Source organism: Cupressus sempervirens, chromosome 7, assembly GCF_028749045.1.
Source record: "Cupressus sempervirens isolate cs-2001-9-10 chromosome 7, ASM2874904v1, whole genome shotgun sequence".
Classification (NCBI taxonomy): Eukaryota; Viridiplantae; Streptophyta; class Pinopsida; order Cupressales; family Cupressaceae; genus Cupressus; species Cupressus sempervirens.
The window spans coordinates 354,550,029-354,569,713 of NC_143124.1; the positions used below are offsets into that span (position 1 = coordinate 354,550,029).

At 36.5% G+C, this 19,685-nt stretch overlaps 2 protein-coding genes across 3 annotated transcripts in view; both read left to right on the forward strand.

Annotated features, from left to right (window-relative positions):
* Positions 1–19,685, forward strand: part of LOC149546921 (TMV resistance protein N-like) — a 130,637-nt gene that overhangs the window by 11,378 nt on the left and 99,574 nt on the right. The window lies entirely within an intron of this gene.
* LOC149546922 (uncharacterized) lies at positions 7,440–9,572 on the forward strand. Its single transcript, XM_089791426.1, has 2 exons — positions 7,440–7,792; positions 7,919–9,572. Exons 1-2 carry the CDS (start codon positions 7,598–7,600, stop codon positions 8,831–8,833), a joined length of 1,110 nt encoding a protein of 369 aa, XP_089647552.1. The 5' UTR covers positions 7,440–7,597; the 3' UTR covers positions 8,834–9,572.

Sequence of the window (19,685 nt, forward strand, 5' to 3'; positions counted from 1 at the left end):
GCAGTGCAACGATATTTTAATTATCCAAACTTTGACCAAAGACCATACAAGATCTGTCATTCTTCCCGGAGGTTTCGCTTGTTTGAGCCTCTGAAATGGTATAGATTGCCTACTTCCTGTGAACCCCAACGTAAGCAGTAACATTATAAGCGCACATGTAACAAACCAATTTCAACTAAAAAGCGGTTAGACGCAGCTCCGTGGCTGCCCTGCCATGGTTATCTGGTGGTGGGGTTCGGAAATGTATTTTGCAATAAATTAAACTATAGGATTAGAATTGTTTGAATAAACTAACTTCATAATGATTGATAAGCTTTTATATTTATGATATTTATCCTTATCTTAGTTTATATAAAAAAGATATATTCTTCAATATTAATAGCAATAAACCGTGTTAATAGGCGGAATATTTTCTCAACTTATTTGCTGTGTAAAACCAATGAATATTCGTCAGCCACTTCTAATATCTTGTCGTATTTTTTAATTTAGAATAAGAAAACAATAATAATACAGGCCCGAAAAGAAAAGCATGTCTGTCATTTTAAAGTCTAGGGTAGAGCAAAACACGACTATTAAGTCTAAAGATTTTTTTTTGGTGTAAACTGAAAGATTGTGTGTTAATTATTGTTAGTTGGATAGCTGTTATTTCTGACCCGGAAATAGCAGCACTATTTATGGGTAGTTTGGACTTCGCCCTTATCTATGAATAGCGGTTGTATTTATGGGTGGTTTGGACAGCTGTTTGTCCACTTGCCAAAAATTAGTAAATGGTTATTATTTACTAATTTTAGTGATTCCTTTTGGACACTTTGCAACCAATTCTATTATTGGCTGTCGAATTGTCTTAATCTCAGCCGTTGGTTAGATTTAATCTCGGTCGTTGGTTTACCAACAGGAGTAGTATAGAAAGGGGTCATTGGGTCATTTGGATGGGAAGAAGCTTTTGTGAAGTAGTTTGCAGTGTTAGCAAACAGTCTTGCAGTGTTAGCAAGGGCGCAGTGTTAGCGCAGGGATAGCAGTGAGGAATATCAGCGGGAGAAATTAGGAGGTTGTCGGAGTTCTGCCAGTGTGAGGTAAGGAATTTTGTATCTCTTGATTTGCTGAAGTTTAATATAATTCCTCATCTGTAGAACTGGTTTTCCCTTAGGGGTTTTTCCAGGGACAATTTGTCCGAAAATATTGTGTTGATTCTGTTGCGCATTTCTTTCCGTATTTTAAGTGAAGTTGCAGTTGTGTTATTTTTCGATATTAGCTGAGAATTTGTTTACAGCAGTTTAATAATCATTTATGATAGGAGATTAATAATCAGTGACTGCAATAGTTTGATTTTTCACATGGTATCAGAGCATTGTTAAGGGTAGAAGAGTTTTGCCCTAGGAAAGAAATTTTGATCTCTTTAGATTTATTATTGCTTTAAACCCTTGAGATGGCTTCAGCTGGTTTGAGAGATCAGGATAGATTGGATGGTGCCTCAAATTTTGGTGTCTAGAAGGAAAGAATTTCTTTATTGTTGGAAGAGAATGGTATCAAGGATTATGCTACCAGTCGTGTACCTGTACCAACGGATGTAACACAGCTTGCAACATATAGGAAGGACGATGCCAAAGCGAGGAGGATTATCCTTGATGGTGTCAAGGATCATATTGTTCCACATATCTCGGAGCTAGATACAGCAAAGAAGATGTGGGACGCCATTCTAAATCTGTACTAGAATGCTACCACTAACAGGAAGTTGATTCTCAGAGAGAAGCTAAAGAATACCCGGATGAATCAGGGAGAAGACGTCACAAGTTACCTCACCAGGCTCAGACTTGTCAAGGATGAGTTAGCAGTTGTTGGAGATAGCCCTAGTGATGATGAGCTAGTGAGAATAGCCCTAAATGGGTTTACTAAACAATGGAGTGTCTTTGTTCAAGTTGTCAGTGGAGGAGATACTTTACCGAGTTGGGATCGACTATGGACTGATTTCACTCAGGAGGAGTTTAGACTAAGTCTTGTCAATGGGGCCAACAAGAGTCAGAAAAATGAGGTGGAACAAGAGAACGTTGCCCTAGCGGGTAAAGGGAAAGCAAAGAAGGGATCTAGCAAAGGATCAAATTCACAAAGTGAAAAGAAGAAGAAGGACCTTTCTAAGGTCAAGTGCTTTGGATGTCACGAGTTTGGCCACTATGTCATTGATTGCTCAGAGAGGAAAAAGGGTAAGAAGCAGGTGGCAGCTTCAGCAAGTGCAGAAGAACTCTCCAACAGAATGGAAGATGAGTTTGCACTCATAGCTTGTATGGTTAGCTCAACCTCACAGTGTGTTTGGTATATAGATAGTGGGGCGTCATTTCATATGACAGGAGTTAGAGAGTACTTCTCCAGTTACAAGGAGGAGGACACCAACATCCAGATTTCTATGGGAAACTTGTCCAAACTCAACCCTGTTGGGAAAGGGACTGTTTAGTTTCAGAGGGAGAATGGAAAGATAATTCATCTTCATGATGTGTTATATGTGTCGGGCTTAGGTATGAATTTGATTTCTGTATCTGTTCTCCAGGATAGGGGGTATAATGTACTCTTTAGAGGGACACATGTGTTGATTAAGCACAAGGATTGGAAATCACCCATAACTATTGGAGTTAGGAGTGGTCGCCTTTATAGATTGCAGTTTGATACTCCTAAGGCACTTATGAGAAACAATAATCCTAGAGATCTTGGAGAGCTATGGCATAGGAGGTTGGGCCATATTCATCGTGGAGCACTTAGATTGCTTCGTGAGACCGTGATAGGTGTTCCAGAGGTGAGCACAGAGCATGACGATGTATGTAAGGGATGTGTGTTGGGGAAGTTTGCGAAAGCATCTTTTCCAAGGAGTGACACCAAATCTAAGGGTGTTCTTGATCTAGTACATTCAGATGTTTGTGGACCGATGTCAACGAAATCTCTTAGAGGATATGAGTACTATGTTACTTTTATTGATGACTTCTCTAGAAAGACCTGGATATACTTCTTGAATACTAAAGATGAGGTTTTCAGTCGATTCCAAGAGTTCAAGGCTCTCGTGGAGAACTCGACAGGAAAGAAGATAAAGGTTCTTCGGTCAGACAATGGAGGCGAGTACAAAGGAAATGTCTTCCAGGAGTTCTGCACCAGAGAAGGAATCAAGAGAGAATGGACTGTTCCTTACAATCCACAGCAGAATGGAGTTGCTGAGAGGAAGAACCATTCTATATCGGAGGCAGCAAGAGCTATGCTACATGACCAGGACATGCCCCGTTACTTATGGGCAGAGGCGTGTAATACAACAGCCTACATTCAGAATAGAGTTCCATACAAGGTGCTAGGGAAGATGACACCAGAGGAGGCTTTCACAGGGAAGAAGCCAGATGTTAGTCACTTCAGGATATTCAGGAGTTTGGCATATTGTCATATTCCTGGAGATACACGAACAAAGTTAGATCAGACTGCAGAGAGGGAGTACTTTGTTGGGTACAGTGAGACCTCAAAGGCATACAGGATTTTCATTCCAGGGACTAAAAGAGTTATTGTTAGACAGGATGTCAAGTTCATGGAGGACAAGGCATTCAAGAGATCCAGAGATTTGCCAGCAGATGATCAGAGTGAGCAGCCAACAGAAGCTCCAAGACCAAGTCAAGGGCAGCAAAGCTCAAGTACAGTTACCAGTACGAGTGTAGACTCAGTTAGTGAAGATTCACAGAGTCTGGAGCAACGGGTGCAACAGGAAATGCATCTAGAAGACTTAGAGGTTGACATTTCATCCTCTACAGTTGGCAGCAGGAACCATGTGGTTCCAGATACACAAAGGGATACTCAGGAGTTTGTGGGCGCTCCTAGGAAGAGTACTAGACAACGAAGACAACCAGCCAAGTTCAATGACTATGTGGCATTAGTTAGTCAGTTGGTAGATAGTGAGCCTTCTAGCTATCAGGAAGCTACAGAACATCAGGTATGGCGAGATGCTATGGTTGAGGAATATTCTTCAATAATGCAGAATGATGTGTGGGAGGTAGTACCTAGACCAACAGATAGGGCTGTAGTTGGATCACGCTGGATCTATAAGATAAAGCACGGTGCAGATGGTAGCATCGAGAAATACAAGGCTAGGTTTGTGGCAAAGGGGTTCTCTCAGAAGGAGGGAATAGACTATGAGGAGACATTTGCTCCAGTTGCCAGGTATACTTCTATACGAGCTGTAATCTCACTTGCAGCACAGATGGGATGGAAGATCCATCAAATGGATGTCAAGACAGCATTCCTCAATGGTGAGTTGAAGGAGGAGGTATACATAGAACAACCAGAAGGCTTTCTAGCACACAACAAAAAGACCAACCTGTGCAGATTGAAGAAAGCATTGTACGGACTCAAGAAGGCTCCTAGAGCGTGGTATGAGCGCATTGATACATACTTGCAGAAAATGGGCTTTGTGAAGAGTGAAGCAGATGCTAACCTCTACTACTTGATGGTTAGGGGTGAGATTCTCATTCTTGTTCTTTATGTGGACGACCTATTTCTTACAGGTTCACTAGGGCTCATAGTGGATTGCAAGAGGAACCTTGCAGAAGAGTTCGAGATGAAGGATTTAGGACTTATGCACTACTTTTTAGGCATGGAAGTGTGGCAGACAGATGGGGAGATTTTCCTTGGTCAAGGGAAATATTGCATTGAAATCTTGAAGAAATTCAGAATGGAGGATTGCAAAGCCATGTCTACACCCATGATGACGAATTGGAGGAAGGTAGATACATCTAAGGAGAAAGATGTAGATCCCACTTTATATAGACAGTTGATTGGTTCGCTTATGTATTTGGTCAACACTAGACCAGATATAGCATTTGCAGTAAACTCTCTTAGTCAGTTCATGGTTGAACCAAAGAGAATGCATTGGATAGCGGCTAAGCATGTGCTACGTTACTTGTGTGGTACAGTCGAGTATGGGATCAGATATGTTCGAGGTGAAGGTATCAGGTTGATAGGCTATACTGACGCAGATTGGGCAGGAAGTACAACAGACAAAAGGAGCACTTCAGGGTGTTGTTTCAGCTTGGGATCAGGAGTTGTATCTTGGTTCAGCAGGAAGCAGAAGTCTGTGGCTCTAAGTTCAGCAGAAGCAGAATACATAGCAACTAGCATGGCGACATGTGAAGCTATATGGCTTCGGAAGTTGTTAGTAGCCTTGTTTGGTCAGAAGGTTGAGACTACTATGATACATTGTGACAATCAGAGTTGCATCAAGTTGTCTAAAAATCCAGTGTTTCATGATAGGTCTAAACATATAGATATCAGATATCACTTCATCAGAGATTGTGTACAAAGGGGACTTGTTCGACTACAATACATACTTACAGATGAGCAGGTAGCAGACATTCTGACGAAGGCTTTGGGAGAGGCCAAATTTATCTTCTTCAGAGATAAGATGGGTGTCATGCAGAACAGCTTCCTCGCTAAGAGGGAGTGTTAATTATTGTTAGTTGGACAGTTGTTATTTCTGACCCGAAAATAGCAGCACTATTTATGGGTAGCTTGGACAGCTGTTCGTCCTTATGTATGAATAGCGGTTGTATTTATGGGTGGTTTGGACAGCTGTTTGTCCACTTGCCAAAAATTAGTAAATGGTTATTATTTACTAATTTTAGTGATTCCTTTTGGACACTTTGCAACCAATTCTATTATTGGCTGTCGAGTTGTCTTAATCTCAGCCGTTGGTTAGATTTAATCTCGGTCGTTGGTTTACCAACAGGAGTAGTATAGAAAGGGGTCATTGGGTCATTTGGATGGGAAGAAGCTTTTGTGAAGCAGTTTGCAGTGTTAGCAAGGGCGCAGTGTTAGCGCAGGGATAGCAGTGAGGAATATCAGCGGGAGAAATTAGGAGGTTGTCAGAGTTCTGCCAGTGTGAGGCAAGGAATTTTGTATCTCTTGATTTGCTGAGGTTTAATATAATTCCTCATCTGTAGAACTGGTTTTCCCTTAGGGGTTTTTCCAGGGACAATTTGTCCGAAAATATTGTGTTGATTCTGTTGCGCATTTCTTTCCATATTTTAATGAAGTTGCAGTTGTGTTATTTTTCTTTCAGCAGTTTAATAATCATTTATGATAGGAGATTAATAATCAGTGACTGCAATAGTTTGATCTTTCACATTGTGGGTGGCTGGTACGGACGGAGAAGAACTTGCAAAGCTTCGCAGTCAAGTGGATGAAATGGGTAGAATGCTCCATTCGCAAATAAGCCTCTCTACATTAGATGCTGTGCAGAGCAATGTAGTATGCAGCAAACCACCGGTTCCATTCCATAATCCCGCAGGTAAATTATCACGAGCATTTATTTTCGTAAATCCGTTAGCTACTTGTTCATAGATATATACTTAAAACTGACATACTGTTCTTATCTGTAGTTGTAGGCATCGATCACAAGATTACTGAAGTGATCGAACTCCTTGAGTGGGATAATGACAAGTCGGATGTGGCCGTGATTGTACACGGCATTGGTGGAGCCGGAAAAACCACTCTGGCAAATGAAGTGTTTGCAACTTTAAATCTGCACGGCTGAAAATATTCTAAAGTCACTCTGGTAAAAAATTTAGAATCAAATCCTAACATGGAAGAAATACAAACTCAGATTTTAAGCGACTTGAATGGGATAAAACATGATGAAGTAAGAGACTTTCAGGACGGACAACAAAAGCTGAAATCGATTATGGAGAAAGAAGTTGTTTTCGTATATATCGACAACATCTTGAAGAGAGAACATCTGGAACATCTTCTACCCAAGCTGATCAAAAGTCCAGAAAAAGTGAGGATTCTTGTAACAGCAAGAAAAACAAATGTCTCCTTGGTGCTCGAAAGCTGCAGATTTAATGCATGTAAACTATACGCCATTGAATCCCTGTCTGATGAGGCATCGCTTCAAGTGTTGTGTAGGAAAACTGACACTGAAAGAGACATTGATTCCATGGTGGGAGAAAGGCCTCAGGCTAGGGAGATAGCAAACAAATGCAGCTACTGTCCTCTGTTTCTGGAAGTGGTGGGAGCCTATTTCCATAAAAGAAATAACAGAGTCAAAGCTTATGAAAAAATTGTTGACTGGCTATGTGATGGAGAGGATTTCAGCTGTGACAAGGATGACTCTTTTAAAGAATCAAGAATTCTGTTTGCTTACAACGAGCTTACACCCAGTGCTCAGGAGGCGTTCCTCGATATCTGCTCGTTCTTCTATGATTGGGAGTGGGATGCAGTTGCCTCCATTGTGGGAGAGGAAGAAATGGATTGTCTACTGGAGGGTGCTTTGGTCAAAAGAGTAAAGGCCGACTCTTATCATGACGAGTCTTATCGTCTGAACATTCACGATCTTTTATTACGAGCAGGTCGTAATAATTCAAAGGGCAATCGGTACACAAATGAAGAGGATATTTCAATGGCCTTGGAGAGTGAAGGGGTATGAAAACTTATTTTTAGTATTAAAAAGCTAAAGATTTAATGTTTGTAATATTTTAAAAAATAAAAATGGGTTGCATGTATCCAGGATCTTCACCAAATAAGAGGAATTTGGCTTCAATACATTAATAAGCCATATCATCTATCTGCAGAAGTGTTAGAATCTATGAACAGGTCTCTGCGAGTATTGGCTATGGGAGAAGACACAATTGTGAGCGGGCAATGCAATAAACGCTTTGATGAGCTGAGGATTCTACAAGCGCGCAAGGTGCCCAATCTCGGGATTGATATATCGAAGCTTCAAATCTTACGCTTCCTGGATTATACTTTGAAGAAGAATGAGACTTTGAGTCTCCCCAACGTAAGTTGAATTCAGTACGTAGCTTTTCTTTTTCTTTTTCAAATATGAACAGACCCTTCACCCTCTGCCCATCCCAATCACGATGTCCTTTCTTGAATGTTGTTAACAAGCCCTTTTTGGATGCAGCCGTTTTCTGGATTACAAGTACTCAAACTTAGGAAGGCTTGTATAACCGATATGCATGCAGAGATAGAGTTTGGCCATTTTAGTAAATTAAAGCATTTGGAGTTGAAACGTTTTCATATTACAGAAGTCTCAAGTTTTGTCAAAGTGTATGGTCTAAAGAAGCTAAAACTCTACAGCATTGAAGGTTTGAAGGAGCTGCCAGGGTCAATTGGGAAGCTACGATCACTACAGAAGTTATACATATCCGATTGTGATGACCTAATGCGGTTAGAAGAAGGATTTGGAGAACTGAGCTCCCTTGTTCTGTTAGAGTTGACAAATTCCGGAAATTTGCAAGAGCTCTCATGTGACTTTGGCAAGCTATCGTCATTAGAGTCACTCAATCTAATTTCTTGCCGTAATCTCCTTAAACTTCCGGAAGAGATTGAAAACCTATCATCCTTAAAATTTGTTGATGTTAGGGACTGTAGTATGTTGACTAGTCTCTCGAACAGAGTTTGTGAGTTGTCTTTCTGGGAGAATACAATATCATTGAGAGGCTGTCAGAGTTTAAGAGCGCTACCCGTTGGCTTCGGCCAATTCAGTTGCCTGGAAAAATTAGTGTTAGATAACTGTGAAAGTTTGCAGGAATTGTGTGATGACTTTCATTGCTTAGTAGGGCTAAAAATATTAGACATGTCCAGATGCAAGAGCTTATCAAGTCTACCTGATGGTTTCGGTCAGCTTGGATGTTTGGAAAGGTTGGTACTATCGGTGTGTGAGAAGTTGGAGGAATTGTGCGGTGACTTTAGATGCCACGGAGCTCTAGAAGATTTGGATATGTCTACATGCAGAAGCCTGTCCAAACTTCCCGGTGGTTTCGGCCAGCTTGGATGTTTGGAAAGCTTGGTACTATCAGGGTGTGGGAAGTTGTAGGAATTGTGCAGCGACTTTGGATGCCTTGGAGCTCTGAAATACTTGTATATGTCTACTTGTAGAAGCCTGTATAAACTTCCTGATGGTTTCGGCCAGCTTGGATGTTTGGAAAGCTTGGTACTATCAGGTTGTGGGAAGTTGCAGGAATTGTCCTGTGACTTTGGATGCCTCGGAGCTTTGAGAAATTTGAATATGTCTAGATGTAGAAGCCTGTCCAAACTTCCTGATGGTTTTGGCCTGCTTGGATGTTTGAAAAGGTTGGAACTATCAGAGTGTGAGATGTTGCAAGAATTGTGCAGTGACTTTGGATACCTTGGAGCTTTAAACAGTTTCGATATGTCTACTTGTAGAAGCCTGTCCGAACTTCCTGATGGTTTCAGCCAGCTTGGATTTTTGGAAAGCTTGGACCTATCAGGGTGTGAGAAGTTGCAGGAATTGTGCAGCAACTTTGGATGCCTCGGAACTCTAAAAAGTATGGATATGTCTACATGCAGAAGCCTGTCCAAACTTCCTAATGGTTTTGGCCAGCTTGGATGTTTGGAAAGCTTGGAACTATCAGGGTGTGAGAAGTTGCAGGAATTGTGCAACGGCTATGGATGCCTCAGAGCTCTGAAATACTTGGATATGTCTACATGCAAAAGCCTGTCCAAGCTTCCTGATGGTTTCTGTAAGTATTTGGCTTAGGCCAGATTTCACCCAAGAACTAAAGAACTCAACACAATCACATAGCAGACCAAAATAGACAGAGTATGATCAGAATGACGATATTCATTCAATATGCCAACTTAGCCAACTTGAGAGTACACTAAGAGTGCCTGTATATAAAAGCCTCGAGAGAGCTTCTAGAATGCATAGAAGTCAGCATCATGATATGTCATACAACTAGGCACATGTCCACCAGATACGGGTTATCCTCCATTGAGCACGAGATTAAGTGCGATGATGTGAGGATAAGCCTACAATGGTGTAGCATGCAAATCAGTGGTGTAGACAACATGTGCTAAATGAGGAGTGTAGATAACTGTGTTGTCAACATGACAACTCAGTGAATGATGCATACTCATGTGTTGTAGACACCATGTGCATAATTAGAGTTGTGTAACTCAATGAGAGTATACAAACTTCTAAGTGTCTCACCTAAATAAACTAATTAAATAATGCAAAATAATTAAATAATGTATTAACCTAAGTAAACTTAAGTAAGTGTAATAAGTAAATACTTATTTACACCAACACCCCCCCTTATGTGCAACTTAGGGAAATACCCTTAAGCTTACAAAATCTAAGATGCAATGCAATATGGGTCCCAACTATTAGGCCATGTTAGGTACCCATGTACATAATGATATGCAATCTCCCATAAAGTGAGGAAAGAAGGAAAACCTCATGGGAAAAACCCTCCCACAAAAAGAGAGATAAAGAGGATGCATGGATGGATGGAGTAATCAAGACCCCCCCCATTACGACATACATCTAGTATATACATAAGAGAATGATAAGAAGAGAAAGAGAGGCAGGATAGGCTCCCCCCCCCCCAAAGAAGAATGCCAAATAGTGACTGCTCTGATGAAGAAGCTGATCCAAGACTGCAGAATGGTGTTCCTCCCCTTAAGAAGAAACAATGCCAAGGGTACAAATGGAACGCTTCCGCTTTGCATAGAAAGAATCCCATGGAAAAGTGATGTTTTTGAAACATGCTCAACTAGCTAAAGAACCTATCCCAAAGAACTATCTATCTCTGCATCTAATGAAGAACCCTACCACAATTGCTTATCATAAGTATCCACAATCACTTCAACCGGTGAGGATTGATCATGTAGAGAATGAACAAGAGAGTTGGATGGAACCCTCGTGACAACTGAAGAAGGTAATTCAGCATCAAGAAGAAGAGGCAGATCATGAATACTATCCCCCAAATCTATCACTGAACCTGTATCTAGAAGACTAGATGTACCCTGTTGTTCTGGACCTATCACTATGGCGATATATGCATATGAACCCCACGTGTCTAAATCTATTGAAGCACTATCGCTGAAATCACTATCAGTTTCCACACTGTATGATGTGCAGAGAGGAGTAGAGGAGAAGTTGGGAGAACTTTCCTCAAAGTACACATCATTCTCCACAAAAATTTGATGTGTCTCAGGATCTAGAAGTCTATATGCCTTCACACTATCTTCATAACCAATGAAAGTACAAGGCCAAGATGAATGTGCCTTGCATCTCCTAGATGATACCTTTGCCCATGTAGGACAACCAAAGACTCTGAAGTGTGTCACAATAGGTTTTTTCCCGCACCATGCCTCAAAAGGAGATTTTCCATCTAAGGCTGGATGAGCAGAACGATTAAGAATGTGAGAGGCACTAGAGATTGCTTCAACTTCTAATGATGGATCTAGAGACTTGGCATGGATCATGCAACTTGCCATAGACTTAAGAGTTCGGATCCTCAAAGTTGCAATATCTGTCTTATGCGAACTAAATGTTGGTGGAGTCTAAAGATCAATGCCCTCATGTCTGCAAAATTCCTTAAGTCTTCTGTTTACATGCATGCTCCCATTGTCCATTCGGAGTACTTTGATGGCTTTCTTGGGTTTCCGTTCTACATGAGTCTTGAAGTCTAGAAATTTGTCCAACACTTCATTCTTACTATGGAGAAAGTAGACCCGAGTGAACTTTGAAAAGTCATCAACTAAGGTAAGTATATAGCAACCCTGGCTTAATGCAAAAGGACCTGCTAATACAATGTGAACCATCTGTAGAACACCTGTTGCTCTTGAAGACTTCCCTCTTTGTAACTTCCCCTCTGGATCCATATCCACTGATTTTGTTGAACACTCACCCTTAGAAAAGTTGATTCCACATAAGGAAAATCTAGGAGATCATTTTGATAGAAAGTATTGACTTCATGTGGATCCATAAAGAGTGACTAGTCCTAAGGAAAATAATATATCCTTAGGGATCAATTTTACTGAATAATGTATAAGAAGGTTGTATACATGCAGGGGCCCCTCCTTATGATGGTGGCATAGAAATATGCCAACATCATAAGGAAAAGATAGCAAGTATACCAACTTTGAAAAATAAGGAGATATCCTTAAAACAATAATATATGTCATAATCTTAGCAAAAAGTGAAAAACTTTGTTAGCTAAGCAATAAAAAATATGTAAGGATATATAAAAGTGGGAAGAGACCCTTCAAAGGAAGAGATCTTAGTTATAAGACATTTGTATTCAAGAGGATTTCTTTAATAAAGATAATATCATTGAGACAAAGGGGAGAGAGGGGTGGGTAGAAAAATATTTCACCCTTTTAGGCCCCTATAGCTAGGTACAAAAATGATAGTTGATGAAGGACAACACACACTAGGAACCCAAGTAAAAGTATTTGTTTAGGGTAGACACGCACTTCCAAGAAAGGACATGATTTAGCTTGAGATGTAAATATCTTAAAAGCAAGGAAATCCTCATTTTGACAAACAACTCCATGCATAAAAGGATACCATGTAACAAATGAATTCCACATAACCAAGAGAAAGTGGATCCTTAGAAAGGAACAAGAGACTAAGAAATGAAACCTTGCACCCTAAGGGTGAAGATACAGATAAGATAACTTGATTTATAAAGCCTTAAGTGATGGATCTTCTATAATAAACATGCACTTTCAAGTAAGGATAATATTTTAAACTCGAGAAGTAGAACTCCTAGCTCAAAGAGAAAGAATGTATATGAGAAATGACATTATATTATAAAAAAAGAAAGAGAGAGAGATATTTAATCTTTTGGAAAGGAAGAGAGAATGAAAGAGGTGAGTCGAATATACACATCTTCCCTATTCGTAGGTAATGGAATACTTGGGACACCACATTATGCACCCAAAGTGAAAGTTCATTAAAAGAAAATGTGGTAAACTTGAGATGTAAATCTCCCAAAAAAGAAAATACACCTAGACAAAAGATAGGAGAGTGAAATAGTAACTTTAGAAATGTATTTTAAAATAAGAAATATTATGTCATTTTTTTATTCAATTCAATTATTATAAAAAAAAAAAATTCTTCGACAATTAGAGTAAAAATACAAGTTTAAATTTATAATTTTAGTATGTTATATGTATTCAATGCACAATTAATATCTTAATATATGCCAACTATATTTGCACTTAGTGTGTATTATAAATTGATATGAAAAACTTTTATATTTCATTTAACAAATAACAAAAACCCTTGTTCCTTTTGACCAATAAAGCCAAAAACAATTTTTTATATTATATTAAAATTCCGATATATATCATAACTATATAAATAACAAAACTATTCAAAAAAAATTAAATTATATGATTGAACTAAAAGAAAAGTTTTTTTTTTTTTTCTAAACGTATGCTGTTGTTATCTGCTTATGGAGAGAAGAAATAAATAAATGACTTAGCCGGCCTCAGAAAGGGGTGATGGTGCACCACTCACCAACCTTTCTCTACAATGATGTTGCTTGATGTCGGCATGACCCACTATCTTTCGTATACATTCTTTTCTTTTCTTTCCTTTCCTGCTGAGGAAGCTCGTTACTGACTTTCCACGGAACAGCTCGGATGATAACAAGGACTTTCAAAGAACAACCTTGCAGACGTGATTAAATAGGAACTGTAGTCCCTCATAACCATTCTACACAGGTTTTAGGTTTTATGTAGTGGGGGTGTTTAGTTATTCTAATTGCAATTTATTATTTCAGATGGTCCATATTTCTTTTGCTGAGGATAATGGCTTCTCCAACATCCTCTATTACAGTTGCTCAGTTAATAGATCAGATTATTCTGAGCACAAATGCAATCACACCGGACTATCTCCAACAATTAGTCACTAATATTGACACTCTTCTTTATCATTACACTAATAAGGTAGTCCCGCTCGCATTGGTTTCTGTGTGAGCGGGACTATCCTCCCCATCCCAAGTTGCCGCATTTTTAGAAGAAGCGTAAAAAAATGTCAGGCTGATTTTTTATCAGGTACAATTATATGCCCATGTCTATTTTTTCCTCTATTTTCAAGAGCTAAAATTGAGGGTAACTTTGTTTGGTTTCTATGTTGTACAGATATCAAAGTTTACCGGCGATAAACATGATACAACAAGATCAGTGTTAAATGCACTTGGCAATATTCATTGGGTCAAAGTGGGATTTCTAGTGGTGGCTGCTATTATTGAAAGGTTCGACAAAGTAAAACAGAACAAGTAGGGGCATTTTGGACTTCTGAAATCCATGAACGAATTGGTCAAACTTATTCTGCAGCTTCAACATTTTCCTTCGTTGAAGAAAGAGGTTCAAGACAAAATGGAGGAGTCTACACAACTAATTGTAGATTGGGTAATCTTATGTTGTATACAGAAGAAAAGGACATTTGTAGGAAGGTAATTCAAATTCAATTTTTTTTCCTTTCTCCCTAGTTGCGAATATTAGCTTAGTGTTAAAATTTGCAAATATTAGCTCTTATCCTTACTTGAATTTAAGAATTTATTATACTAAATTATTGGTTAGGAACATCCATCTAGAAACTTTTCCACCTTAAGGAGGAGCCTGTTCGCATGAGGGGTGGCTTTTCTAGGGAGGACCTACCCAAACCTTGGCACATTGTGCGCTATGTCATTATGCACTACATAACTCTTGAAGATCGACATCAGGGGTTATATTATTACCATTTTCCTATTCTAAACCATTTAAGGAACCAAGACCTAATTTCCTTCCTGCACCTTATTTTGCATTCGATGGTTGATAATGTGCTTAAAGTTACGAGAAACAAGGAGGAAGGAAGATTATTTTATATTATGCACCAAGTCTTCATGTTCAAACTTTACAAATTCCAACTTTCTCTCAAACCACATCTTATGGTTAACCCTCTCACCACCATTACTCCCCAAGTCTCCACAGACCTTAGCCTTGGTTTTGTCTCAAAGAAGGTTGGCCCTAACCCCCTAAGTAATAGGAAAAATATAAGTGTTATTGACTCTGATACTAATACTGGGTGAAGTAATAAAATTGCACAAAGGTCTAGTAAAAGGCTTAAATGTAAATATTTAGGACACCCTCCAAACAGGACGTGAATTATAAATCCATGAAAACTGAAAGGAGTTCCACCAAAAGAAAGAGGAAGGTCATGCACCCTGGTGCAGGGGGTAAGGAGGTTACAAATCTGTCTCACATTTCAAATACCCTAGCCTAGATAAAAGAGTAGGGGAAGATATCACATCCCCAAGAAAGGATGCAACTAAGAGTGGGGGGAAGAAGGGGCATCCTAGCCATGGGTAGGATCAGAGTAAAACTAGGTTAGACAAATTAGAGAAGTCAATGCATGACCTATCTAATAGTCAAAAAGTCATATGCCTAAAGGTTGAAACCCTAGTGGAGTTCTCTACTAAAGTCATGCACTTGGCGACCACAACTCTTTATTTTCTACAGGAGAACAAGGACGAGAAGAATGAGGGAAAAGAGAGTGAGATCACCCACTCCCTTTAAAGCTTCCTGGCAAACGATTGGCTCAAGACTCTTCTAAAAAAACTTGTCAAGGAAGAGGTTGAGAAATTGACCATAGAGGATCCTAATAAAAAGGAGGACCTAGAGGAAAAGGAGGGGAACTATCCCCTGCGCTTTCTTTTAATTTATTTTGTTTAATGTTATGTTTAACTATGAACTCTATGCCCTTGGAGGCACTTTTACTTGTTATGGATATTAATCATGTAATTAGCAATGTTTGTAATATCAATAGCTAGATCATTTTTTGGCATAGTACTAATGTTAAGTGTAGTAAAGTCATGGATACTAGTGTTTTGAAGGTTAATACTAGGGGGTCAAATGTTAAGATATTTTTGATGTTTTATATGTCTAGAAAAGGGATTGGTTAGATAGTAGGGGGTAACTTCTGGCTGGTCTCCAACCCTCTTTACCACTGGGTTAGTCCCCCATCTTTTGGTTGCTATAAAAATACATCAAAAACATCCATATAAAAATATTTGAGGAGTCTTTCTTTCTCTCTAGTTGCAAATATTATCTCTTATGCTTACTTGAATGTCAAAATTTATTATACTAAATTATTGTTTAGGAACATCCATCTAGAAACATTTGCAGAGTCTTCCTTTCTCCCTAATTACAAATATTAGCTCTTCTGCTTACGTAAATGTTAACAAATATTATACTAGATTATTATTTAGGAACATCCATCTACAAACATTTGCGGAGTCTTCCTTTCTCCCTCGTTGCAAATATTAGCTTTTATGCTTGAATGTAAAAATTTATTATACTAAAATATTTTTTAGGAACATACATCTCGAAACATTTGCGGAGTCTTTAGAGATTTATTATCGTTGCATAATAGTTGAAGACTTGATTGTTGAAATTAGACATGATTTTAATTTATAAAAAAAAGTAAATTATAATAGTTAAGATTTTATATTTATATTATGGTTCTATATAATTCTTTTAATATAGAGTGATGTTTTTAGTAAAAATGTTTGTGATTATTCTTTAATATAGAGTAATGTTTTTAATAAAAACATTTATGAAGAATTAAGTTTTGTTGTAAGGGACATTTTTAAAGAATGAGGTTAGTATTTTATTATTATTTTTTGTGTTGTTTTAGTTGAGATATTGGTGTAACCTAAGTTTGGATTCAAAGGCATGATTGAAATGACTAGTCTAATTGACATTAAGATAAGAAAGAAAAAGAAAATTTTAAATATGTTATAAGTAGACTTCTTTTGTTGGAATGTAGTGGTGAGAAGAAAACTATTGTCAATCTTTTGAGGATGTTGTTGGGAGTTTAGAGAGTTTGATATTTAGCATGAGAAGGACAATGAACATGGAAAATCAATGACCTATTTTTCATAAGAAGAGAGGTGAAATTGGGCATGAAGGTGACTTTTGAGGATGTTGTTGGGGGTTTAAAGAGTTTGAAATTTAGCATGAGAGGGATAATGGACATATAAAATCAATGACATATTTTTCACAAAAGGAGAGGTGGAATTGGGCATGAAGGTGGTCCTATAAATTGTTGTAATGCACATTTAAGGTTATGGGAGAGGCAAGTGCTGGTTGTTATACTAAATTGGTTTGTTTGACCAAATCAAATATGTATAAAAGTTTAGTTTGCATATAAGATAAAAATGTAATGACTTTAGAAATCTTGAGACCATTTCTTAGGTCATCCACATACTATAAATTTGTGAAGAAGTCATGATGTTGAAGAAGAGTGCATGAAGCTTATCCTACTAAATGACCTTCCCTCATTTCTCCTTTATATAAAGTGACACTACTCTATGCTTAATGAAATTTATTTAAGGCTTGTCCTCATGAAAAAATTTAGAAATTCATTGAGAGATAATAAAAATAACAAAATTTTATAATCAAGAATTCATAATATATATATTCCAACTCACATAAAATTCAATGAATTGGCAAAGTGACACTATAGCCTGAATACTATCTCATCTAGGCCAAGCAATTTGTCTAATCAATTTTGAGAGTTCATAAAATCATATATTCTTAATGATATCTTGGAAGAAGAGAAATATACATGAGGGAATAGATAATGTAATTTCAACATAGTTATTCTATAAAAATAAAGAAACTTCAAAGCATGGTGCATGGGTCTTTATCCATATGTAACTAAGACAAATCCATGTCTTATAGACAAATTTGAGGAACCAACTTCTTATTTCATTCTTAATGAAGATTTCCTTAAGGGAGAAGATATTTGATCATAATGTAGTTCCTTTTTAAGAATAGAATGTTTAGATCCTAAGGTAGTATAATATATCTCTATTAGCAATGATTTGCACAACACTACGAAAGTTAGATGTTGTGTAAAAGTTAGAATTCATCATAAGAGATTGAACCATGGTCAAGGATATGGTTGCAACCAACCCAAAGTATTTGGTTTAGAGGATAAGGTAGTCAAAAGAATTACCAATAAGATTATAGAGGAAGGGTGGCCATGGAAATGGATTCATTGAAGAGGGATAGGAGGTTGTGAGCAAGTCATTCACAAGTAAATAATTAGCTCATTAATAAATAATATTTTGGTATGATAGAAAAAGTGAATTTTCAATCCAAACTAATAGAGAATTTTAAGGATAAAGGGCTAGGAAATATGGCTATAGACCTTGTCAAAATATAGGTTAATAAGGATGGCATATTGAATTTTTTTTACTAAGACTATTAATACTTTTTTCATAGAAATGTGATACTATATGAGATTCATATTCCTCAAATGAAGCAAAATTCTAGCTAACTATCCAAAACATAATTTTAATACATAGAGAAGTGACTTTTTCCATGACTCAAAGATGATATGTACCAACTAAAGGTGACAACTTTATTCTTTCTTTCAAATTTCAACAACTAAAATATCATTCATCTCAAGCTACAATTGTTTTGTCTTAGGTCACTATTTGTATTACAACAGAATAACGAAAAGTGCCTATGAAAAAAAACCAAAAATGATCATCTATAATTTATAGATTTTTTTATCTCTGTTATTAATGGTCATTTCACATTTATTTAAATAATTTCCTATCAACACACAATTGCATTGACAAAAACATGCAACTGCTAGTTTTAAAAGAAATATTTACTTTTTGGGTTTGAGATATTATTTTGGAGAGCAATTATTTTTGTGAATGATGGTACAAGATAAATGTTTTTTTTTTTTAAATTTTTGGGAATTGTATGAGTCACCTAATGTTCACTATAGAGATTAAAGCTATCATATCTATTTTATTGATTAATACATTTTTGAATTGTTAAGTCCTATACATTTTAGCAAGATTTTCTTGATTCTAAAACATACATTAAGTGATTTTATCATACTACAACAACACATCTTATAAATGACCAACAATTATTCTTTTTATTTATATTAAATCTTATATATAGTACATAATCAATTTTGGTCAAAGAAGAAAATTAAAATCATATTGTAATTAAATTGTAGATTTAATTTTAAAAAGTAATAATTATACATATTTTTCATTATTAATCATTTATAATATCTTTATACTAAATCATGAACTATAATAGTAAATTATTTAAATAAATTTTTAATTATATCTTAAAAAGTTGACAATCTCACTTGATTGTATTAAAAGTTCTTGTCTACGTTTCTAAGACCATATGCATGGGAAATACTTCCTACTATCTTGCACAAAGTTGCTGATATAGGAGAGCTTGTACATTACGAAAAACTTGATCTTGTGATATATTTTTAGTGTTTAGATATACTTGAATTAAATTACATTTTTATTATTTTTATTGTTTAATGTTTTACAATAATTTTATTTTTTTTTAAATTAAATTTTAAAGATTATTGAGAGTTTTATACTTCATTAATAATATTTAATAATTTAATTTTTATTTATAATATGTTTAACTAATCTGAACAAGTTAGTAAATCTTATGCAAAATATCATTTTATTTATAATCTTGATATATATATTACATAATTTAAACTTTTTCTTTTAAAAAAATAAATATATTATTTTATAAATATATATTTATTATTATATAAATTTGAGACTTTTTATTTAAAAAATATGTGCAAACAAAAAAAAAATTCTTCAAAATGAAATTTGCCTTTCATTTTTTCTTATCTTTTCAAATTTCATATTTCATTTTATTAAAAATAGAAATTAAAATTTTCTCTCCAATGTTCATAAAAAAAACTCTATAAAAGATATGTAGAAGCTACTACATTTTTTGTACTTATTTATTTTAAATTAGTTAGAGTTGCAATAATTTTCCTTTAAATTATAGATATATTCTTAGATAGAAAAAATAATAATAATAATAATTTCTTTTTTTAAAATTTCCTT

Excerpts from the sequence above, each read along its gene's own strand:
- LOC149546922 (XM_089791426.1), top strand. The coding sequence starts at position 7,598 with ATGAACAGGTCTCTGCGAGTATTGGCTATGGGAGAAGACACAATTGTG. Across the intron at positions 7,793-7,918 it reads AGACTTTGAGTCTCCCCAAC|CCGTTTTCTGGATTACAAGT; the intron begins GTAAGTTGAATT and ends TTTTGGATGCAG.